At 35.0% G+C, this 25,237-nt stretch overlaps 3 protein-coding genes across 3 annotated transcripts; 2 read left to right on the top strand and 1 right to left on the bottom strand.

The window, feature by feature from the left end:
- Positions 1-6,756: 6,756 nt before the first annotated feature.
- Positions 6,757-9,907, top strand: LOC127075070 (transcription factor bHLH49). Its single transcript, XM_051016520.1, has 6 exons — positions 6,757-8,094; positions 8,326-8,544; positions 8,627-8,692; positions 8,801-8,869; positions 9,223-9,294; positions 9,392-9,907. The coding sequence occupies exons 1-6, from the start codon at positions 7,351-7,353 to the stop codon at positions 9,638-9,640; spliced, it is 1,419 nt and encodes a 472-aa protein (XP_050872477.1). The 5' UTR covers positions 6,757-7,350; the 3' UTR covers positions 9,641-9,907.
- Positions 9,908-11,019: 1,112 nt separating this feature from the next.
- Positions 11,020-13,712, top strand: LOC127075068 (putative pentatricopeptide repeat-containing protein At1g68930). Its single transcript, XM_051016518.1, has one exon. The coding sequence runs from the start codon at positions 11,191-11,193 to the stop codon at positions 13,432-13,434; it is 2,244 nt and encodes a 747-aa protein (XP_050872475.1). The 5' UTR covers positions 11,020-11,190; the 3' UTR covers positions 13,435-13,712.
- A 303-nt stretch (positions 13,713-14,015) lies between these two features.
- Positions 14,016-16,102, bottom strand: LOC127075069 (uncharacterized). The gene is made up of 5 exons (XM_051016519.1): positions 15,777-16,102; positions 14,981-15,591; positions 14,737-14,845; positions 14,335-14,655; positions 14,016-14,245 (listed from the first exon to the last, which is right to left on the bottom strand). The coding sequence occupies exons 1-5, from the start codon at positions 15,927-15,929 to the stop codon at positions 14,207-14,209; spliced, it is 1,233 nt and encodes a 410-aa protein (XP_050872476.1). The 5' UTR covers positions 15,930-16,102; the 3' UTR covers positions 14,016-14,206.
- Positions 16,103-25,237: the final 9,135 nt, after the last annotated feature.

The raw sequence follows: 25,237 nt of genomic DNA, 5'->3' as shown, positions 1-25,237 counted from the left end.
TTTTGTCAACCTGTCCACAATCACCCAAATGGCTTCAAAATTCTTATTTGTCCTCGGCAAACCAGAAACAAAATCCATACTGATACTATCCCACTTCCACTCTGGAATAGCCAACGGTTGCATTAGCCCAGACGGCTTCTGATGCTCAATCTTTGACTTCTGACAAGTCAAACAGGAATAAACAAAACTTGCAATTTCTCTTTTCATTCCCGGCCACCAAAATAACTTTTTCAAATCATGATACATCTTCGTAGCTCCAGGATGAATACTCAAACCACTACGATGTCCTTCTTCAAGAATACTCTTCTTAAGTTCGGTGACATCCGGAATACACACCCGATTACCAAATTTCAAAACACCATTCTCATCAACTCTGAATCCACCACCTTGGCCTTGATTCACTAAAGTCAACTTATCAACCAAAAACACATCGGATTTCTGACCCTCTCTGATCTCATCCAGAATACCACTCGTTAATTTCAACATTCCCAATTTAACACTATTGTGAGTACTCTCGCACACCAAACTCAAATCTCTAAACTGCTCAATCAAATCCAATTCCTTAACCATTAACATAGACATATGTAACGATTTCCGGCTCAACGCATCAGCTACTACATTTGCTTTACCCGGATGGTAATTCAAACCAAAGTCATAATCCTTCAGAAATTCTAACCATCTCCTCTGTCTCATATTCAGCTCTTTCTGATCAAACAAATACTTTAAACTTTTATGGTCACTGAAAACTTCAAATCTTGACCCGTACAAATAATGCCTCCACAACTTCAGAACAAATACCACAGCTGCCAACTCTAAATCGTGCGTCGGATAGTTCCTCTCGTGAACTCTCAGTTGTCTCGAAGCATAAGCTATAACCTGCTTATTCTGCATCAACACACCACCCAAACCCAACAATGAAGCATCACAGTAAACCTCAAATGGTTCCGACGAACTCGGTAATATCAGAATAGGAGCAGTAGTCAACCTTCTCTTTAACTCTTGGAAACCTTCTTCACATTTTGAGTCCCAAACAAACGCATGCCCCTTTCTAGTCAACATCGTCAACGGTAACGCCAACTTAGAAAATCCCTCAATGAACTTCCTATAATAACCTGCAAGTCCAAGAAAACTCCTTATCTCAGAAACTGACTTCGGAGCTTCCCACTTAGATACCGCTTCTATCTTAGAAGGATCAACGGCAACACCACCTCTTGAAATCACATGACCAAGAAAACTAACCTCTTCTAACCAAAATTCACACTTGGATAATTTAGCAAATAACTTCTTTTCTCGCAGAACTCCTAAAACCACTCTCAAATGCTCAACATGCTCTTCTTCAGATTTCAAATACACCAAAATATCATCAATAAACACCACAACAAACTTATCTAGGTACGGGTGGAAAATCCTATTCATATACTCCATAAATACTCCAGGCGCATTAGTCACCCCAAAAGGCATTACAGAATACTCATAATGTCCATACCTTGTTCTGAAAGCAGTCTTCTGAATATCCTCAGTTTTCACACGTATCTGATGATACCCAGATCTCAAATCTATCTTGCTGAACACACTCGCACCAACCAACTGATCCATCAAATCATCAATCCTCGGCAAAGGATATCGATTCTTGATCGTCACTTTATTCAGTTGCCTGTAATCCACACACAACCTCATAGTACCTTCTTTCTTCTTAACCAACAACACTGGTGCACCCCACGGTGACACACTCGGACGAATAAATTTCTTATCCAACAGATCTTCCAACTGACTCTTCAATTCAGTTAACTCAACAGCAGACATACGGTACGGAGCCATCGATATCGGTCTAGTACCAGGTACCAAATCAATCGAGAACTCAACTTCACGCTCTGGCGGCAATTCATTCACTTCTTCAGGAAACACATCAGGAAAATCACACACCACGGCTAGATCACAAATCACCAGTTTATCTTTAGCCTCCAAGGTCGCTAACAGCATAAACAACGCTGCCCCGTCTGCTACTGCCTCATTCACCTGCCTTGCTGATAGAAACAAACTCTTTCCTTCCTCAATCTCAGGAAATATTACAGTCTTATCAAAACAGTTGATGGAAACACGGTTACACACCAACCAGTTCATACCCAAGATAACGTCAATCTGCACTAGTGGAAGACACACAAGGTCTATCCCAAAATCTCTACCAAAAATACTCAAAGGACAACTCAAGCAAACTGAAGTAGTAGTCACTGAACCCTTTGCGGGAGTATCAATCACCATACTTCCAAGCATCTCAGATATCTCTAACTTAAGTTTCACAGCACAATCCAAAGATATAAAGGAATGAGTAGCACCGGTGTCAATAATAGCTACAAGAGGAAAGCCATTAATATAACACGTACCTCGGATCAAACGATCATCTGCAGAAGTCTCAGAACCCGATAAAGCAAAGACCTTGCCTCCCGACTGATTCTCTTTCTTCGGCTTAGGACACTGTGGACTGATATGACCCAACTCTCCACAGTTGAAACAAGTTACAGTCTTCAACCGGCACTCTGCAGCCAAATGACCACCTTTTCCACACTTGAAACACTTCATCTCAGCACTGGTACACTCATGGACACGATGTCCAGCCCGACCACATCTATAACACTTAGCAGGGGCACTAGAGTCTCCCCCACTAGGCCTCTTCATCCCACTCTGTCTCTGGAAACCTTTGCCAGCTGCATACGGTTTCCCACGATCATTCTGATTCTTGCCTTTCCTATCAACCCGTTGCTGATAGCTCTCTGCTCTGGCTTTGGAATCCTGTTCAAAAATCCTGCAACAGTCAACCAAGTCAGAAAACACTCTGATCCGCTGATATCCAATAGCCTGTTTGATCTCGGGACGCAACCCGTTCTCAAACTTCACACATTTCGAAAATTCTCCAGCAGCCTCATTATAGGGAGTGTAATACTTCGACAGTTCTGTGAACTTAGCAGCATACTCAGTAACAGACCTGTTACCCTGCTTCAATTCTAAGAACTCTATCTCTTTCTTTCCTCTGACATCCTCTGGAAAGTACTTCCTCAGGAATCTCTCTCTGAACACAGCCCAAGTGATCTCAGCATTCCCAGCAGTTTCCAACTCAGTGCGGGTAGCAACCCACCAATCATCAGCTTCTTCTGACAGCATATGCGTACCGAACCTGACCTTCTGGTTATCGGCACACTCAGTCACTCGGAAGATCCTCTCGATCTCCTTCAACCACTTCTGAGCACCATCTGGATCGTATGCTCCCTTGAACATTGGAGGATTGTTCTTCTGGAACTCACTCAGTTGACGAGCAGCTCCTATCCCCATAACATTCGGATTTCCTCCAAGTACTCCAGCTAGCATACCCAGAGCCTCAGCAATCGCAGCATCATCTCTACCTCTTCCAGCCATCTCTATTCTGAAAACCCAACAAGCTAAACAATAAGTACTGATAGGGTTACACAACACCTATCCCGTACAGGGGAACAGAATAATTACGACTCGACTCGACCGACTATGCTCTGATACCACTAATGTAACACCCTTCTAAAATACCCCAAATATTTAATTAAAATAATAAACATAGATCAGAGTAATTATGCAGTTAAGGGTGTCACACCATCATTCACACCATGTTCCAAAATAACTGTCATGCTCTTTATTTAATCAATTAAACATTTGCATAAATCGCAGCGGATATAACTCAAATTAATCAAAACATGTAACATACTACATGTAAACTGGTTCAACAATCATCAACAACACAATTAAAATGTTCCCTCCCGATGTTACATCTATCAGAGCATGACCCACTAGGGAGACTACACTAGACTCCAAGCATTCGCTTCTACTCAACTCATTTCTCGTTACCTGAAAAATAGTTGTAAGGGTGAGTTCCTCAATCGATATAATAAGCATTATAAAATATCATGCAATGTTAAGTAATTTAACACATTAACCACCCTAATCACAACATACAATCAGTAACAGCACATCAGCTCACATCATACTCAACATTCCATAACACACAAGTATAATCTCAAATCATACTCTACAACAACACAAACACACGTATAATATTGGAATACATCCATTCATATTATACGCCATACATACATTATGCAATGAGACTCCACACATGCGGTACCGACTATTCTTGAACATATAGTTCAAGCTCACCGATCCCTCCAGATACGGCTACTAAGCTCACTAGTCCCACTCATTTGAGACCTAGTGACTCACTCACTAATTCCTCACCATGGGAATTAGCTACAGCCCCGAAGGCTAGACTATGCACACTAATCATCTAGCATGCAAACATCAACAACAAATCCACAATGATTCACTCACTAATTCCTCACCATGGGAATTAGCTACAGCCCCAAAGGCTATGCTATGCATGTTAATCATCTAGCAATGCAGCATCAACAACAATTCACAACGGACATATGCTCACACTCTAAGCCATACAACAGTCCATTCACACATACATGCATAATATATACATTCATAGCATTATGCATATCATCATACATCATCAATACATGTATCAACACATCATTATCATGTCAATCAATTAACCACAGTATTAGCACACTCTACTAATACCTATACTGCTCAAAACAGCGGGAAATGATCCCTACTACGTCATACATCAGCTAAGTTACATCACTCAGCCTAAACAACCAAAAACTGCACAACAACAGTTCAGGAAAATCACAAATCTGCCCATACGCGTATTGCCTATGCCCATACGCGTATTGCCCACGTCTGACCAAGTCCATACGCGTATTGCCTATGCCCATACGCGTATTGCCCACGTCTGACCAAGTCCATACGCGTATTGCCCATGCCCATACGCGTATGCTACGCGTACCACATCCTCATACGCGTACCAACAGAGACAATTTTCACGTTCAAAACCTCATCTCTTTCACTCATACGCGTAAGGCCTCATCCATACGCGTACCAGCCATATCATACGCGTATTGCCTAGTGCCATACGCGTATGACCAGAAACCAGAATTTCCAGATCTGCAATGGCTTCTCCTGCTACGAGATCCATCCAATTCAACCTTCCACAGTCCAAATTTTACACACAATTCATTCATCTCGTCTAACACGAATCATACACTTTCGATTTCACAAATTTCTAACCTTTCTACCTCTAATTCCTACGAATTTCTTCAATTTTAATCCAAATTTCGTTCATCCCAAAAGTTCACAAATTCATCATACATCATTCAATCAGAGGCATATCAATGGTTTCTCACTACCCATCACATATTATCCCATAATACCCATTAATCGGTGATAAACCCCCCTTACCTGAGTAAATCCGGCAATCTCTGAGCTCCAAGCTTTTCCTTCCTTCAACCTTCGTCCTCTGGCTCTTTGCCCTTTTTCCCTTTTCTGCCTCTTTTCCCTTTTCACGTGAAAATAACTCTTTTTACCCAATGGAACCTTTTTACTGATTTCTACTTTTATTCCAATAATAACAATAAAAATAATCCAATAATAATAATCCTAATAATATTCCAATAATTATTATTCCAATAATAATAATAATTCCAATTATTTAATTAAATTAATAAATATATTATTAACTCAATTTAAATAATTATCTTATTTTATCGGGGTGTTACAAAATTCATCAACACCAAGTGCAGATATGAGAATGTTTTGTGCTTTCCAATCGTAAGACCATAATTTCTTATCATTATCATTCCATTGATATTCTGGTTTTGGTACGACAATGCCTTCACCATTGGTCATAATAGTTTCATGAGGATCATTGATGATGACGTCCCATACACCCTTATCAACCGAGTTGATATGGATATGCATACAAGCTTTCCAATAGACATAATTTTCGCCAGTGAAATTTGGTGCTCTATTATACGCCTCTTTAGGTTCGGTAGCCATTATCTAATAAGAAAATCTTAAGCACGAAATTAATCGGAGTTCGTGATACCACTTGTTAGACGATAAGTCTAGATCTAAAGGGGGTGAATAGATCCCGAGATAAAAACTTGACAAAAAATAGTTTGAAAATTTTATGGCGCTAAAGCAAGTTACAAATATCCCGGATCAAAAATCGTCTAATCGAATCTGCTATCAAAAAGCTCGGATATGTGTATTAAAGACAACTGTATGGTAATGATTCACAAATCAATCAATAACAACTAATCACAACTAGTTAAATGCAAAGTAATACAAATAAGTCTATCTCCAATGATAATTCACACAAATACAAGTCAGACAATTTGTCGAACACTTAATGTGCAATCAACAATGTTTGGAATTCTATGTGGTTTTGTTGTTCTAGAAATCCAATCACAACCAAATGATTTGTGATATACATAACAACGCTAATTTCAAAATGTGTTCAAAATTATGATTCAAATAATGATCAATGTAATCAACAATTTACGAATCGAAAATAAAAGAGAGATAGAGAGAGATTACACATGAATTTGTTTAGACAGTTTCCCAATAGATCTCGCTATTGATACATCTGTCATCAATTCAAATTTAGATGTTATATTATATCTTACTTTATAAATGTGTGAATCCAAAAAATGAAGAAATTTATCCTTACAAACCCTAGATTTGATGTTGATTCTACCATCTCTAAAACCCCTTGCTAATATTTAAAATAATTCTTTTAAACTCTTTATTTAAGTTTTGAAGTTTCAACATTGCTTTCTATAAGATGCCTATTTGAACTTTCAATAACTTTGCATCTTTTATTTACTATAGTCTTAATTTCACACGAGGTAACTATAAATGCAGGGTTGTGTTCTCTTTCCTCTCTTCTCTCTCTTTCTCTTGTGGCAGTAAATGGCAGGTTCCATAGCAAGAAAATAGAAAGAGAGTTCCCAAAATCAACAACGTTTTTATGTTTAAAACCTTGAAACAGGGTGCAAAAGTAGCTTCAAATCACAAATAGGTATCTCTCTCTTCTCACTTTTGCTTCTTTTTTCCTTTTCTCTTGACTATTCTGCCTTCTGCACATTCTGACCTAAGTTTTGAAATTGGGGCCATTTATGATCCTCAATTCAATGCTCTCTTTTCATCATTGACTGCATATTTTCTCTTCACCCACCACTTTCAACAACCTTTTTTTACCTTCTTCTTCTTCTCTCTCTGCTACCTAATTCGTGTGACATGACATCTAGTACTACATTTTTTGGAAACTTGAAATAAATATATATAAAAAAAATCAATTTTTTTGTTGTTTATTCAACTTTTCATGAGTTGGGTATTTCTCATTTGTTTAGTTTGCTTTTGAGATTTTGATTTCTTAGCTAGTGGTGGATACTTTGGTTTTGGTATATACATGTTAAGGAAATGAGTGAGAGAGAAGAGTTTGAGGTAGATGGAAAAAAGGGTCCTTTGGATTGGAGGTTTGTGAGTGGCAACCTTGCAAATTCATCTATGGGTTTGGTTTCCTTGGAAAATTCTATGATGGGTTGTTCTCCTTCATGCTCTAATTCAATGGTGGATTCATATGGTTCTCACTTTTTGGACCTTCTTCCCAATTCTGAAAGCTTTGGTTTTTGTGATGTTAATGGCCACAGCAATGGAAATGGAAAAGATGGGTTAAGTTTTGCAAGAGTTGGTTGTGATGATAGAACACTAGGATTTGGATGGAATGTTGCTAGTTCTATGATGAAGAGGGATGGTGTTTTAGCAAATGGACCTGAGATGTTTCCTCAAAGTTTGTCTCAGTTTCCAACTGATTCTGGATTTATTGATGCTGCAAGAATGTCGTGCTTTAGTGCCGGGAGTTTCGGAGATATGGTTAACTCGTGTAGGATTCCTCAATCTCGGCCCGTTGAGTATCCTAGATGTGATGGAAGTCCACTAGAAAATGATGGAAGAAGTGATTGTCATGTAATGTCTCTAGATGAAGGGAAGCAAGCACTTGGAGGGTCTTGTAATGAAGCTGATAGAGCTGAATCAAGCGGTGAGGGCGATGATGGTGTTGCCGTTGCCGTTGGTAGCCATGATGGTTCCCAAATGTTAGATTGTAGAAGTGGAGAACCTTCTATTGAAGGTCTAAACCCAAAGAAAAGAAAAAGAAGCAGGCAGGTATGTTTCTTTGAGTTTTTTTTAGTGTAGGTGATACTGTAGTTATCAAACTGAGATTCAAAACCTGAATCTGAATATCTATTTCTGATTTGTGAAATTGTGAAACAATCATATGATACATTATCCATGGTTAATTTTGTATCAAATCAAAATACAACTAGCATGTTTAGTAAGATTTGGTAACCATCGTTAATGCTATTTCCCCTTGTCCATGTGAATTTGTTGTGTTAGGATGGTGATTGTGATAACGCCATTGGAACTCTTGAGTTACCAAGGGAAACTGCAAAGGAGAGTAGGCAGAAGGGAGAGCAGCAACCAAATTCAAAAGCCAAGGTTTATGGGAAAAATGCCAAACAGGGGTCTCAAGCTTCTGATTCGCCTAACGAGGGATACGTACATGTTAGGGCTCGCCGTGGTCAAGCAACAAATAGTCATAGTCTTGCCGAGAGAGTAAGATGCTTTAAAAAGTTTTATGTGATGAGAAAACAAAATTTGGATACGGGATTTCAAATTATTCGGATTTCAACTGCAGGTGAGGAGAGAAAAGATCAGTGAAAGGATGAAGTTTCTTCAAGATCTTGTACCTGGATGTAGCAAGGTACGTTTTAAATTTGAGACCGGAAGATCTCTCTACCTTATATATTCATATGATATGAGGATTTAAAGTATTGTTTTCTTTTGATATATCTGTTATTTCTGTCTATAGGTCACTGGCAAGGCAATGATGCTAGATGAAATCATAAACTATGTACAGTCTCTTCAACAACAAGTTGAGGTATGGATAAAATCATATCTCTAACCATCATCGAACTGATTTCCCCATGTTTTTGTATTTCTGCTTCAGTCAGTGTTGTCATTCGTAAATCACCGAAAACAACGGTTTGTTCAAATCCACCCGTGCTACAATGCTAAGTGCTGCTATAGCTCTATTTTAGAACACTTAGTACTAAATAGCGTATCACATGACAAAAGCGATTTTTTCAATTTCTGCACCGCTATTGCTGCTATTTGACATCATTGGCAATATCAGCATATGTTCCAGTAGAATTTCTTTTTAGCATATCTCTCTGACTGTTATAATGTTGTGTTCCCCGGTTGAAGTTGACACCTTTTTCTTTCTCTTGGCAGTTTTTATCAATGAAACTCGCAACAGTGAATCCACATGTGGATTTTAATATGGAACGTCTGCTTCCTAAAGACGTATGGTTTTAGTTGATTTGTATACCGGAGAGTTAAAAAGCTTACGATTATCTATATTTCCCTGACTGACCTTTTATACAATTGAATATTTTCTCAGAGTCTTCAACATCGACCTGTTCTGTCATCTACACTGGGGTTTCTCACAGACATGCCAATGACTTTTCCTCCATTATTACATCCTCCATTATTACATCCATCTCAACCTGGACTGATTCGTTCTTCTCTACCTAACATGGCTAATTCATCGGATATACTAGGGCGGACCGTGGAACCACAATTCACACCCTTGACTGGAGAATATAAAGAGCCAGATCTCGCTAATCCATTGCAAGAAGCCAAGCACTGAAATTACTGTCAACACTAATGCTTTATTAATTTCAGTTATACACTTATAGTTTAGTTTCTACATCATGCTAGTAGTAATAAGAAATGATGGTTGGAGTCAATGAGCAGTGATGTTAGTATTTAGTGTGCCTTATTGCAGTTATTGCAATATTCGAAAGTTTCACCGAAGTTATTTTGTTTCTACTAGGTTACTTGATTGTTTTATGAACTTATTATGTACATATTTGATACAATTTATAATATAGCTGCACGAGGATGAACTTCATAATGTTCCTGAGATTACATTTACGACAACTTCTCCCATTTGAAATGATTATAAAAGGTAAAAAAAAGAAAAAAATCAATTATACACTCCACTTATCATTCATCATCACATTGCAATTAATTATACACTTCATGAATTGGATTTACAAAGCATTAATGATGCAAATACATCATAACTAACTTGTAACTTACAATGCAAGTAACACACCCAAATCACTTCTTTGAACCACATTTCAACATTCCCTCTTAATCCGTAGTCTCTAAGTTAAATACATTAAACATCTTTCTCATTGAAGCTTGGTCTTGCCCCTTACTCGATCTCATAAATCTCTGTGTAATTGCTCCTCCAATGAAATATGAGATTTTTAGCAAGGCAGATTGTTTATTTGTCGTCCAAAATGGACTTGGACTTGGGTGGTGTGTAATGGATTAGAAACGCAACCTAATCAATTAGATTAAGATATGATTGTTTATTTGTTAGCTTAGTCAATTATCAAGCTTTTTAATTGATTAGGAGGCGTTACACGCGTCTTAATTGATTAAATGAAGGGTCTAATTGATTAGATAATGAGTTCTACTTTCCTAATTGATTACAATTGCTTCTTAATCATATAAGTACTCATATGTATTGATATTTAAGAAGTTTTAAGTAAAAGATGAAGACTTTGAAATAATTTTAGCACTTGTGTGCATCATCTTAGTACTCAAAGACTTACTTTACATACATTACATTCAACTGATCAAATACAAGATAAAACAAATGATCATGCGAGCTTTCATAAGTTCACAACTTTAGTTCTTTGGTCTAATTTTATTTAGTCCTTTCAACTAGAGCTTGAACATTAATCTTGTGTCTGTTTCTTAACTAATCTAACTATGCTTGTGATTTATTCTTTATGTTCAGTTTTCATTATCAAAATCTTTACAAGACAATAGTCTACACCTCGTATAGAACCACATTATTCCCCTTTTGACGATGATAACACATATTTTAGGGGAGTTGGTAATTAAAAAAATATAAATGAAAAAATTGAAGTTGTCTATGATTTATTTATTTTTATTGACAAACTATATTTATTTATTTATTTATTTATTATAGTAATATTTAAATTAACCGATTGGCGGCATATACTATCCCATTGCGTTCCCGTCTGCGAACTGATTGATGATCGAAAGCTGAAGAATCCAATCCATGCCAATCTCATTGTCACTGTCTCCATCCTCTCCATTCCTCGCCATCTCTCTATCCTTTCTTTCCGCCTCATATAACAATTCAGTTTCAAATACATGTCACTATCACACTCTTCTTCTTCTAACCACTACTGTGCATTGCTCAAACTTTGCTGCGAAACCCGCAACTTCACCAACGCAAAGAACCTCCATTCTCACATTATCAAAACCTTTTCAAACCCAGAAACCTTTCTCTTAAACAATCTCATCGCCTCCTATGCGAAACTCGGCTCCATCACGTATGCCCGCAGGGTGTTCGATCGAATTCCCCACCCGAATCTATACTCCTGGAATACCATTCTTTCGGTGTATTCTAAATTGGGTTGTGTTTCTGAGATGGAATACATGTTTGATAAAATGCCAACACGAGATGGGGTGTCGTGGAATTCGCTAATCTCGGGCTATGCTGCTTGTGGTTCTGTTTATCAGTCTGTAAAGGCTTATAATTTGATGTTGAATGAAGGTTCGTTTCATTTGAATCGGATTACGTTCTCGACTTTGCTTATACTTGCATCCAAACGAGGTTGTGTTCGATTGGGTAGGCAGATTCATGGACATGTAGTGAAGTTTGGTTTCATGTCGTATGTTTTTGTTGGGAGTCCTTTGGTGGATATGTACTCGAAGATGGGGTTGATATCTTGTGCAAGGCAGGCTTTTGATGAGTTGCCTGAGAAGAATGTTGTTATGTATAATACACTGATAACGGGATTGATGCGATGCGGTAAGGTTGAAGATTCGAAGCGACTGTTCTTTGATATGCGGAAAAGGGATTCGATTTCTTGGACATCGATGATTACAGGGTTTACTCAAAATGGATTGGACAAAGAAGCGGTTGATTTGTTTAGAGATATGACATTGGAAAAGCTGGAGATGGATCAGTATACATTTGGAAGTGTTTTAACTGCTTGTGGTGGTGTTACGGCTTTACAAGAAGGCAAGCAAATTCATGCTTATATTATTAGGACAGATTATAAGGATAACATATTTGTTGCTAGCGCTCTTGTTGACATGTATTGCAAGTGTAAGAATATAAAATCAGCAGAAGCAGTTTTCAAAAAGATGACTTGCAAGAATGTTGTATCTTGGACTGCAATGTTAGTGGGTTATGGACAAAATGGTTATAGTGAAGAAGCTGTTAAAACTTTTAGCGATATGCAAAAGTACGGGATTGAGCCAGATGATTTCACCTTTGGAAGTGTAATTAGCTCATGTGCAAACCTTGCCAGCTTAGAAGAGGGTGCCCAATTTCATGCTAGAGCTCTCATTTCTGGCCTAATTTCTTTTATTACTGTTTCCAATGCTCTTGTTACATTATATGGTAAATGTGGAAGCATTGAAGACACCCATAGACTTTTTAGTGAAATGAGCTTCAGAGACGAAGTCTCATGGACTGCACTTGTTTCTGGATATGCTCAGTTTGGTAAAGCCAACGAAACAATCAGGTTGTTTGAAAGCATGTTAGCGCATGGTTTAAAACCTGACAAGGTTACATTTATTGGGGTTCTTTCAGCTTGCAGTAGAGGAGGATTAGTGGAAAAGGGAAATCAAATATTTGAATCGATGATTAAGAAACATGGGATTGTACCAATTCAAGATCATTACACCTGCATGATTGATCTCTTCAGTCGATCTGGGAGGTTAGAAGAAGCAAAGGTTTTTATAAACAATATGCCTTTCAGTCCTGATGCAATTGGTTGGGCAACATTGTTAAGTTCGTGTAGATTCTACGGGAACATGGACATTGGCAAGTGGGCAGCTGAGTTTCTTATGGAATTAGATCCACATAACACTGCTAGCTACGTCTTACTTTCAAGCGTCTATGCCGCTAAAGGAAAATGGGAGGAAGTTGCCAGATTAAGAAAAGGCATGAGAGATAAGGGTCTCAGAAAGGAACCGGGATGCAGCTGGATCAAATACAAGAACCAAGTGCATGTTTTCTCTGCCGATGATAAGTCAAATCCGTTTTCAGATCAAATTTATTCTGAGCTTGAAAAGTTGAACTACAAAATGATTAAAGAGGGTTATGTGCCTGATATGAATTCTGTTCTGCATGATGTTGAGGATTCAGAGAAAATAAAGATGCTGAATCACCATAGTGAAAAGCTTGCAATTGCCTTTGGATTGTTATTTATTCCTCCTGGTCTGCCCATACGAGTAGTGAAAAACTTGAGGGTTTGTGGGGATTGCCACAATGCAACTAAATATATATCGAAGATCACCCAGAGAGAGATTCTTGTAAGAGACGCAGCCCGGTTCCACTTGTTTAAAGATGGAAAGTGTTCATGTGGAGACTTTTGGTGATCGTGTACTGAAGTCACTGCACATGGGGTAGCATTATGTTCTTTTGTATCTATTAAACTTCTTCACTATCCTCAATTAATTATTCATTTCTCTTAGAGTCGGGTCTAGCTCAACCTCTTAAAACAAGTTTTAAGATGAGAGATGCCCATTTTTTCTGAACAATTTTATAGAATCTTATCTCTAGTTATTGTGACACTTGAGATTTTACAATATGTCCGTTACGCCTAACACTAATGGGTTTGGTGCGTGGATAATATAGTGGATGGCCGGTGAATCTATGATAGACTTTGATACCATCTTAGAATTGAGTTTAACCCCACATAACCTACTTTAAGGGTAGTGGTGTAATTACCTTATAGACTCTTTTTCAGATCTTATCTCTGAATAATGTGAGACTTGGTTGGTTTTTCCCCATAATTTCAACCATCAAATGCATCTTTGGAGATGATGGTTTTGTTTTTCTCTAAAAAAGACAGTTTTTCATGTTCAGATTACCGTTCCCCTTAACAAATATGTATTTTAATAAATTCATTCTGTTCTATTGGTTTATAAAATATATTTTCTAACCAAGAGCAGATAGCAAAAACTGAAGCATTAGGCTATTGGATCAATTTACATTGGAATTCAATTACTGTTGATCCATTCAAGCTACATGAGAAGCTGCTGACTTTCATATTACAAAGTTGTACAATGATTGTAATGGAGATGTAATCATTTCAAGGAACATAATTGTAGTGAGTACACGTGCAATATGTGCAGTCACTGCTTCCTTTCAAGGCAGCTCAAGTACACTTTGACCTTGCTGTTGTTTCTGCATGAGATTCAGGAAGATTTGGTTAAAGACTGTCAATTAAAGGGGAGCAATAATCATATTGGACAGGAAAACACATGAACAATAACCTGCAACTGGGTACAGATCTCAATGACTTCAGCTAGAGGTGCCCAATCACCAAAGTTCCTCTCAATAAACTGGTAAGCAATGCCAGTCTTTCTACTTCCTAGTATGAAGAGTCCACCCTTTATTTCTCCTTCCCCTCTAAAGTTTTTTTCAAATCCTGTAGCTTTTGCACGCTTGTAATTGGCAATTGCTCGGGGGTTCAGCAGAAATCCCGAGAAAAACTTCTCCTTGTGCAATTTCCCCCCTCCAAGAGCTTTGAAGAAATCCCTACCCCGATCGAAAAGTATAACGCCACCCCAATATCGAGGCCAGAAATCTTTTATCTACACCATTATGATAATAAGTCAAGTAAAGACTAGTTAGTTGAAAGAACAAATTATTGAAGTTGAATTTTTTGCTACTACCTCTGCCTCCATGTGTTCATGAACAACTGCAAATAGTTGAACCCCAAGTGCATCAAATATGGGTTTCCTAGAGAAGAGCTTGTGCGCATCTGCTCTGCACATGATGCACCTGTACAACAGATTTTATAGCTTAAAGTTCTATTTCCGTTCTACTTTTGGGTTTCGTTCATCCCTGTTGTGTTTAATGTTTCTTTTATAGCTTTTAACGCAATGATGGAAGTTACAGAGTAATATAAGAATTTACCCTGGTCGTCGGAGACAAAGGAAAATAGCTGGTTTGTCTCGCCACAGTTCTGCAGCTTTCATTGGAGGTGTCTTCATTTTCACCAATGGTTCCATCCCAATCTTATATTCTGGAGTTAGTTTCTGAACTGAAATATTTTCAAGAGCAGCATAAGGAGCCACCTGGTCACTGATTGGAGGAGGTTGCACACAGCCACATGCTCTAGGCTCAGCTGGCTCAGAAGCCACAATTCCTTTAAACACATATCCATCTTTAATCTTCAGCTCAGTAAGTGATTGTTCAATTGATCTATCAGTAGTTGTATTACTTCTAATTTGCATTCTCATCATACTATTGGAGCCAGTAGATGCAAGACTCTTTGGGATGCTTTCATGTCTATACATCATGCTACTTCTTCTCCTAGCCATAATTGCCCGTAACTTAAAGGAATCATCGCATTTTGTTCTGTCTATGAAACGGACAATATGGCCTCTCTTCATGTCAAACTGAGCAGAAAGATCCATGCTGCTTAAACTCATAAGCTCTGGTAGACTTTTTCCAGTAGCCTCTAGCTTATCTGCATATTGCATCAATCCGCGATCGTGCAGGTATGACCTTATTCCAATTGAGTCCTATGCAATCAGAAAATAAAGACTTAGGAACATTAATATTATAGTTGATATTACTTACTTTACACTCTAAAGTGAGTGTTTAGAGGAGTCATATCCAATGGGACTATAATCGAAAGATAATAATAGCACACTTTAATGTAGGCTTGTTTCGTGTTTGACGAAAGCTGGCAATAAGAATAACCAACCTTTTGCCGTTGTGTCATTTTTATTGAGTCCATGTCGTCCGAGTCCATGATCTTCAGTGTTGGCACATCATCCCAGCCTTCATCCAACAGTTTTGGGAGCAGCTCTTTCAAAACTCCATTTCCAATAAATTCTTCTATTGAAAATGAAGCCATTCTTTTTCTGACTCAGATTGTTTGATCTGAATAAGTTATGCTATCATATATATGCTTTTAAATGTGTATTTGTATGATGCAAGTTATGATTTATTCTAGCTTTGGCTAATGATGTGACAAGCTAGTTAAAACCATTACTCTGCCGTATATGGCCAACTTATTCTTTTAAAAAGAGGGAGGATTATGACTTGTAGTAAACAAACCAAATGTGCAGGTGCATTTAGCAACTTTATAGTTGCTTGATACCTCAAATGGTTTTCCTTGTGCCGGCCAAAATCTGCATTGCACTAGGTATTATTAATTCACTCTTGCTTAGTTTAAGGGTTTGTCCAAACATTGCTTTCATTGCTAATAATGATTTTTGTTTCTAAAGTAGGATATCAAAATTTTCAAGTTCTGTCTTAGTCTTACTATCCTCTATGTTTATGTTTAACCATTGTTTTAAGTTTATTTACACATTCCGCAACAAAATAAGTAAATTGTTATTTTTTTTTTAAAACTTGAGTATCTTATGTGCACAATTATAGAGATTAATTTTTCGTCTCGGGAATAATAACAATAGGCAGTAAAGCTCTTCCTCTAGAGATTTAACAATGCCGCGTGCGGTACTAAATTATTGCTTTTTATGAAATTATTTGTCATTTTAATATAATTTCTTAACTAAATATGTATGTCTTCCTATAAATAACCTAAAATTCAGTTTTAGTCCTTATAAAAATTTCCTTCAAAGAATAGTCTTCCTAAAGTTTTCCGTCTACAATTTTAGTCTCTCTCGTTTATTTGGTTTAATGGAAGTTGACGAGAACATACAAATGACATTTTTTTTAAATGTTGAATAATTAATTCCGACTTACTAGGGAATATGATAATTATTTGACACATTTATTTATTATTAATAAAGGATTAAATCATCCCATTAAATGGTAACATTGTTTGGGTTTTTAGAACGTGTTATTCTTCTTAACCTAATTCTCCTTCGTCTCATTCTATCTCAGTTGTAGAAGTTACTCGCATAATATTCAAAAATAATGTATTTTCATATTGTCTTCCAAATCAAGGGGTACAAAACCCATTTTAACGTCTTCCTCCTCTCTGAAAAGTCGATCAGAAAGAAAGTGTGGTTGTGAAGTTTGTATGGTGTCATATTATTGTAAGAACGACCATAATAGAGAAAAACTCTTATGGAGATGTCCATTTTGATAGGGTGATGATACATGTGATCTATGAGATGAAGATTTAGTTGAAGCAGAAGATGTTAATGGTGTTGAAAATATAGATGTCAACAAGTTGAAGGATTTGGAGGTTGTGGAACTATTGAGGAAGTTGTGTGAAGCTTTAAAGAAGAAGAACAAAAAGCTGCAGTCGAAATTAAATTCAAAGGCTTATGTTGGTAAAATCAAGTTGTTGTGTTTTGTAGTTTCTCTTACGATTAACATGTACTTTATAGTTACATGTGATTGTTGAAGTATAAACATGTTAGTGTTATGTAAGGTTGTTAGTGAGTTTTTGTTATGTAACAACTGTTTTTAATAGAATGTTGGTGTTTGTGACATACTAAACGTAAAATTTGAGTAATTACGGCTTAGTGTGGTTTATTTGTTAGAGTATTTCTGTAAATATTGCTTTTGATTTTGGCAGAATTTTGCTTAATTTTGGCCTACTTTGGTATGCCCATGATGGCATATTGTGTGGAACAAATTTGACAAAGTATTGTCTAACATTTGATAGAAAATATGACATAATTTTGTTTAGACTAACATTTGACAAAAATTATGACATATTTTGCCTAATATTTGACAATAATTTTAAAACAAAAAGAACCATATGATTCATTCATGACATCACAAACAAGTTGTCCTACGTAGTAGTGCTGATGCAAAATATAACGTAATAATGCAAACAAGTTATTTCTGACCATCTCAATTGTTTTGTTCATTACATAGACAAAATAGACCATAACAAGTGTTTGACAGAATACATAGACAAAATACAACTTTAAAATATCATCATTGTTTTAATTTCCTTCCTCATCTTCATTGAGTTAAACCCTTTTGAATTTCATATCAACTTTTCATTCTCCTAGCACTCCCAGTTGCATCTATTGAGATATCCTTTTCAGGAATTACAAGTGGATCTTCTGGATGTTTTCCAGGTCCCATGATATCTTTTGTTTTGAGAGTCATAATTCCTTCACTCTTTCTTGTATGAATTGTACCATACTTGACTTTCTTCCTCTTTGAAATCATACTATTTACCTATGATGATGAGAAGTAAGAGTTGACACAATTATCTATGTGTATAATACAATGTGAATTTTAAAAATTTGACATACACTTATAGGATCACTGGTAGTTGGATTCACAATTCTCATAGGCTTGAATGCTATGGACTTGAAATGTGTAACTTAAAATGTTAACTTTCCTGCATAAGTTGTAATCTAACTTGCACTTTTTTCTATATCTCTCTCTAATATCCTAAGTGGTTTTGACATTATATTTCCCTTATGCTCAATAACTTTTTCTCTTAGTGTGACAAACTTATCCATAACATAAGTTCTAATTCATTCAAACATAGTAATAATGAGTTTGTTCCTTTGTAGCAAAATCGTTGCATTGAAAGATTCACTAAGATTATTCATCAACACATCACACTTAGAATATAAAGGAAATGCATGCTTACACCATTTTGTTTTTGTAATTGCCTCCAACCATTAATAAACATCTATATTGACCTCCTATATTTTCTGCATACGTCATTCATGTGTCACAAAGTATGTTGTCTTTGTTGCAGCCATCATGAGATCCCTAAACAGAGTTCTACCTCTAAACTTCTTATTGAAGTTAGCATATAAATGCCAACAAAGCATGTGCTCAAGTGTTGGGTACTCATCCTAAAATACCTATACCAAAATCTGCCACAAAAATAAAACAATTCAGTTGCAAAGCATTAACTACTTAACAACAACTAGAAGGACCATGACATACCTTTTGTTGGTCAGAAATGAAACACCGTCTCCTTTAACCAATGTCTTCAAGTTGAAGCTTAATAACCAAAATCCAAGAGTTCTTGATTTTAGTTTCTACTACTTCAAATGTAATAGGTAAATATTGATCATTATAATCTCTTCCAACAACAATCAACAAATATCCCACCATATGGGTGCTTTAAAGAACATTAATCTAATCCAATAAATTGTCTACATGCCAATTTTAGAGCTTTATTTGTTCCATCAAAACACATGTAACACCTTTCAAGCCTTGGTTGTAATCCTGGATCTGGATATTGAATGTTCAACTTAAATGTATTTTCTGGTGAAACCCTCTTTAATTCAGCACCATATGCCTGTAGCAAACTGTACTACTTGTTGGAGTCACCCTCAGCTATTTTGCTACCATGTTGCATAGATTTAAAAGCCATATAACCAGGGATTTTAGTTGCATACCTCATCCTAATATCTACAACTACATCATTCAATTGTGGAATTTTCTTCTGTCACTATCATAGACATCAACATTCTTAATTCAAGAGATTATCTCTTTAAACTAGAAATCAAGAAGAAATACATTAAAGTGTGTGTGGGACGGTTTGGTTCCGTTTTAAGAATATTTGATATCCAAATCCATCAAAAATATATGAATTGATTTAGATTTGAATTTGCATAGTTTTGTGATAAAATTCAAAGCAAAACAAATCAAAAAAACAACACGAAGGCTTGGATTGGATGGATCGAAGCACATTAAATATTTTTTAAAAATATTTAATTTACATAAACTAAATTTTCATAATAAACTTAATTCTTAATATTTTTAGAAATCCGATTTTCAAACTAATTAACACCCGGTTTTATTGGTTTGTCCTAACCAATAACACCTCTAGAAATACATACTTGAAATAGAAAGAGTGAATGGCGTGACCCTTTTCATAAGAAGAAAACGTGCCTTTTCATAGACATCATTTTTGTTGGAATCTTACTATAGTGTTATTGTTGCTTGCATATAGAATTACCTTGAAGTTGTCTTGTTAATGTAGAACTGATGAAAACAATTTTCTCACATTGGGTAGGGATCCATCATTGAGATTTAATTCATAACCATGTTGAAATGTCATTTAAATTCTTCAAAAACATATGACATACTACATATATCTCATTGTTGCTTAAGTCTCGTGTCTGCTTCGTTAGTTCAATTGAGAATTCAGAATTAAGGAAAAAGCTTAATATCTTTCAACAAGGCCATGAGCTCGTTGAAGAAAACCATTGTTTGAATTAAATACAAACATGAAACAAAATCGGATGAATTAATTACAAACATGAAATGGAATCGGATGAATTAATTACAAACATGAAATAGAGTCGAATGAAATGCATTCCTGCACTCCATTTATTTTCAATCATTTTTTCTCATTCAAATTGAATGGAATGACAAAATTGTTTTATTCATTCATAAAATATCCAAAGTAAAACCGATTGAAAAACAAAGCTAAACTTTATTTAATAAATAAATAAATAAAATATAGGGCAGTTTATCGAGATCTAAATTTAAGCATGAAATAAATAAAAAAACATGCAAAATATTGAGACCGCCCCCAACAAAGAATAACTATTGGCCGGGTGAAATAGAGATCTCATAACAGAATTTACAGAGAACCCATTGGATCGGCCGAAAATAAATTATCAAAGAAATAAACAAATAGAAAATTATACAAATCCTTTCAAAGCTATAAATTATTGCAGAAGAATAGAGAAAAGGAATTGAAGATTTGTTGTATGCCCGCAACGGAACTCAGACGCAAATGTTAGCTGCTACGCCCGGTTCTTTCAAGGCATTTGGAAACCTAATTTGGACTCCAGATCATTTTATAGCCAATGAATAGCTTATACTTACTATCTTACCCTTATTCGATGGAGTACTTCTTAGACTATTTATTTATGTTTTCTTTTAATTTTTTTATTTTCTTAGCTTCATTCTATGTGTATACTTCTTCCTCTGATATATCAGAAAATGATTTACATTAAATAAAAATAATATATTATTAATTTTTACATTAATAAATTATTAAGTAAAATGACTAGCATAAAAATTTATTTTTATGATAGAGTTAATATTTAATTATTATTTTAGTTTCTCTAATATATCCTACAATCGAATTTTTATCTTTTAAGTTTTTAGTGATTTCATTCTTGGATTTAGATAGTTACAATTAAGCTTCTTCGTCATTTTTTAAATTTAAATCTCTCAAAGTTAGAATATAAAGGAAATGCATGCTTACACCATTTTGTTTTTGTAATTTCCTCCAACCATTAATAAGCATCTATATTGACCTCCTATCTTTTCTGCATACGTTATTCATGTGTCTCAAAATATGTTGCCTTTGTTGCAGCCATCATGAGATCCCTAAACAGAGTTCTACCTCCAAACTTCTTATTGAAGTTAGCATATAAATGCCAACAAAACATGTGCTTAAGTGTTGGGTACTCATCCTAAAATACCTATACCAAAATCTGCCACAAAAACAAAACAATTCAGTTGCAAAACATTAACTACTTAACAACAACTAGAAGGACCATGACATACCTTTTGTTGGCCAGAAATGAAACACCGTCTCCTTTAACCAATGTCTTCAAGTTGAAGCTTAATAACCAAAATCCAAGAATCCTTGATTTTAGTTTCTACTACTTCAAATGTAATAGGTAAATATTGATCATTATAATCTCTTCCAACAATAATCAACAATATCCCACCATATGTGTGCTTTAAAGAATATTAATCTAATCCAATAAATTGCCTACATGCCAATTTCAGAGCTTTATTTGTTCCTTCAAAACACATGTAACATCTTTCAAAACTTGGTTGTAATCCTGGATCTGGATATTGAATGTTCAACTTAAATGTATTTTCTGGTGAAACCCTCTTTAATTCAGCACCATATGCCTGTAGCAAACTGTACTGCTTGTTGGAGTCACCCTCAACTATTTTTCTAGCATGTTGCGTAGATTTAAAAGCCATATAACCAGGGATTTCAGTTGCATACCTCACCCTAATATCTACAACTACATCATTCAATTATGGAATTTTCTTCTGTCACTATCATAGACATCAACATTCTTAATTGAAGAGATTATCTCTTTAAATTAGAAATCAAGAAGAAATACATGAAAGTGTGTGTGGGACGGTTTGGTTCCGTTTTAAGAATATTTGATATCCAAAACCATCAAAAATATATGCACTGATTTAGATTTGAATTTGTATAGTTTTATGATAAAATTCAAAGCAAAACAAATCAAAAAAACAACACGAAGGCTTGGATTGGATGGATCGAAGCACACTAAATATTTTTAAAAAATATTTAATTTACATAAACTAAATTTTCATAATAATCTTAAATCTTAATATTTTTAGAAATCCGATTTTCAAACTAATTAACACCCGGTTTTATTGGTTTTCCCTAACCAATAACACCTCTAGAAATACATACTTGAAATAGAAAGAGTGAATGGCGTGACCCTTTTCATAAGAAGAAAACTTGCCTTTTCATAGACATCATTTTTGTTGGAATCTTACTATAGTGTTATTGTTGCTTGGATATAGAATTACCTTGAAGTTGTCTTGTTAATATAGAACTGATGAAAACAATTTTCTCACATTGGGTAGGGATCCATCATCGTGATTTAATTCATAACCATGTTGAAATGTCATTTAAATTCTTCAAAAACATATGACATACTACATATATCTCATTGTTGCTTGAGTCTCGTGTCTGCTTCGTTAGTTCAATTGAGAATTGATAATTAAGGAAAAGGCTTAATATCTTTCAACAAGGCCATGAGCTCGTTGAAGAAAACCATTGTTTGAATTAAATACAAACATGAAACAAGATCGGATGAATTAATTACAAACATGAAATGGAATCGGATGAATTAATTACAAACATGAAATAGAGTCGAATGAAATGCATTCCTTCCACTCCATTTATTTTCAATCATTTTTTCTCATTCAAATTGAATGGAATGACAAAAAAAATTTATTCATTCATAAAATATCCAAAGTAAAACCGATTGAAAAACAAAGTTAAACATTATTTAATAAATAAATAAATAAAATATAGGGCAGTTTATCGAGATCTAAATTTAAGCATGAAATAAATAAATAAAACATGCAAAATATTGAGACCGCCCCCAACAAAGAATAACTATTGGCCGGGTGAAATAGAGATCTCATAACAGAATTTACAGAGAACCTATTGGATCGGCCGAAAATAAATTATCAAAGAAATAAACAAATAGAAAATTATACAAATCCTTTCAAAGCTATAAATTGTTGCAGAAGAATAGAGAAAAGGAATTGAAGATTTGTTGTATGACCGCAACGGAACTCAGACGCAAATGTTAGCTGCTACGCCCGGTTCTTTCAAGGCATTTGGAAACCTAATTTGGACTCCAGATCATTTTATAGCCAATGAATAGCTTATACTTACTATCTTACCCTTATTCGATGGAGTACTTCTTAGACTATTTATTTATGTTTTCTTTTAATTTTTTTATTTTCTTAGCTTCATTCTATGTGTATACTTCTTCCTCTGATATATAAGAAAATGATTTACATTAAATAAAAATAATAGATTATTAATTTTTACATTAATAAATTATTAAGTAAAATGACTAGCATAAAAATTTATTTTTATGATAGAGTTAAGATTTAATTATTATTTTAGTTTCTCTAATATATGCTACAATCGAATTTTTATCTTTTAAGTTTTTAGTGATTTCATTCTTGGATTTAGATAGTTACAATTAAGCTTCTTCGTCATTTTTTAAATTTAAATCTCTCAAAGTTAGAATATAAAGGAAATGCATGCTTACAACATTTTGTTTTTGTAATTTCCTCCAACCATTAATAAGCATCTATACTGACCTCCTATATTTTCTGCATACGTTATTCATGTGTCTCAAAGTATGTTGCCTTTGTTGCAGCCATCATGAGATCCCTAAACAGAGTTCTACCTCCAAACTTCTTATTGAAGTTAGCATATAAATGCCAACAAAACATGTGCTCAAGTGTTGGGTACTCATCCTAAAATACCTATTCCAAAATCTGCCACAAAAACAAAACAATTCAGTTGCAAAACATTAACTACTTAACAACAACTAGAAGGACCATGAGATACCTTTTGTTGGCCAGAAATGAAACACCGTCTCCTTTAACCAATGTCTTCAAGTTGAAGCATAATAACCAAAATCCAAGAGTCTTTGATTTTAGTTTCTACTACTTCAAATGTAATAGGTAAATATTGATCATTATAATCTCTTCCAACAACAATCAACAATATACCACCATATGTGTGCTTTAAAGAACATTAATCTAATCCAATAAATTGCTTACATGCCAATTTTAGAGCTTTATTTGTTCCATCAAAACACATGTAACACCTTTCGAACCTTGGTTGTAATCCTGGATCTGTATATTGAATGTTCAACTTAAATGTATTTTCTGGTGAAACCCTCTTTAATTCAGCACCATATGCCTGTAGCAAACTGTACTGCTTGTTGGAGTCACCATCAACTATTTTTCTAGCATGTTGCATAGATTTAAAAGCCATATAACCAGGGATTTCAGTTGCATACCTCACCCTAATATCTACAAAGAAGGAATATCTTAATAGACTAAATCAAACCTAAAAGCTACCATTTCTTATTTATAGGATAACAAAACAACCATTCTTTCTAATTAATAGGAAAAATAAATAAAATAAATAACCACTAACTTCGACAATAATAAATTAGTATTATGAATTATAAAAACTGATTTCAAAAAATTATGTTAATGGAGAGATATTGTGTTATTGTGTTAGGGATAATAGAATAAATTAAAATATAATGTTCAAGTAATTGAAAAATGTTCCTTTTAAAAGTATCAATAAGTAGTCCAATCAATTGAAAATTATTTGGATTATTATTATTTTTAAAAATGTTCAATTATATTAATGTTTGATTATATACATGATTTTTTCCGATTATTAATTAAGAAAAAATAACTTTTGATTTAACTTACAAGTTCAAAATAATTGATCATTGAAATGGTTACATATGGATGTCATTTCTGTTATGCTTTTGTCATTCTCTAATATCAATTATTGATGTATCTTTTTTCTTCTTCTCTTTTATATTCTTGTTTTTTCCCCACATCATTTGGCATGCCATGGCACAATCTGATAGATGACAATGAAATTATTATATTATAGTGGAAAAGGGGTCATTTCCCACGTTAAAAAATTGATAATCTGCACCATTGAAATAATAATAATAAAATATG

This window comes from Lathyrus oleraceus, chromosome 4 (genome assembly GCF_024323335.1).
Source record: "Lathyrus oleraceus cultivar Zhongwan6 chromosome 4, CAAS_Psat_ZW6_1.0, whole genome shotgun sequence".
NCBI classification, from domain to species: Eukaryota; Viridiplantae; Streptophyta; class Magnoliopsida; order Fabales; family Fabaceae; genus Lathyrus; species Lathyrus oleraceus.
Note: the sequence above shows the minus strand (reverse complement) of the source record. Positions and strands in the feature narration are given on the sequence as shown.

Bases quoted from the DNA above. Each gene is read 5' to 3' on its own strand.
- LOC127075070 (XM_051016520.1), top strand. From the start codon at position 7,351: ATGAGTGAGAGAGAAGAGTTTGAGGTAGATGGAAAAAAGGGTCCTTTG. The intron at 8,693-8,800 runs GTACGTTTTAAA...TTCTGTCTATAG, and splicing joins TTGTACCTGGATGTAGCAAG to GTCACTGGCAAGGCAATGAT. The intron at 9,295-9,391 runs GTATGGTTTTAG...ATATTTTCTCAG, and splicing joins AACGTCTGCTTCCTAAAGAC to AGTCTTCAACATCGACCTGT.
- LOC127075068 (XM_051016518.1), top strand. From the start codon at position 11,191: ATGTCACTATCACACTCTTCTTCTTCTAACCACTACTGTGCATTGCTC.
- LOC127075069 (XM_051016519.1), bottom strand. From the start codon at position 15,929: ATGGCTTCATTTTCAATAGAAGAATTTATTGGAAATGGAGTTTTGAAA. The intron at 15,592-15,776 runs GTTGGTTATTCT...CTGATTGCATAG, and splicing joins AAATGACACAACGGCAAAAG to GACTCAATTGGAATAAGGTC. The intron at 14,656-14,736 runs GTAGTAGCAAAA...ATAATGGTGTAG, and splicing joins ATGAACACATGGAGGCAGAG to ATAAAAGATTTCTGGCCTCG.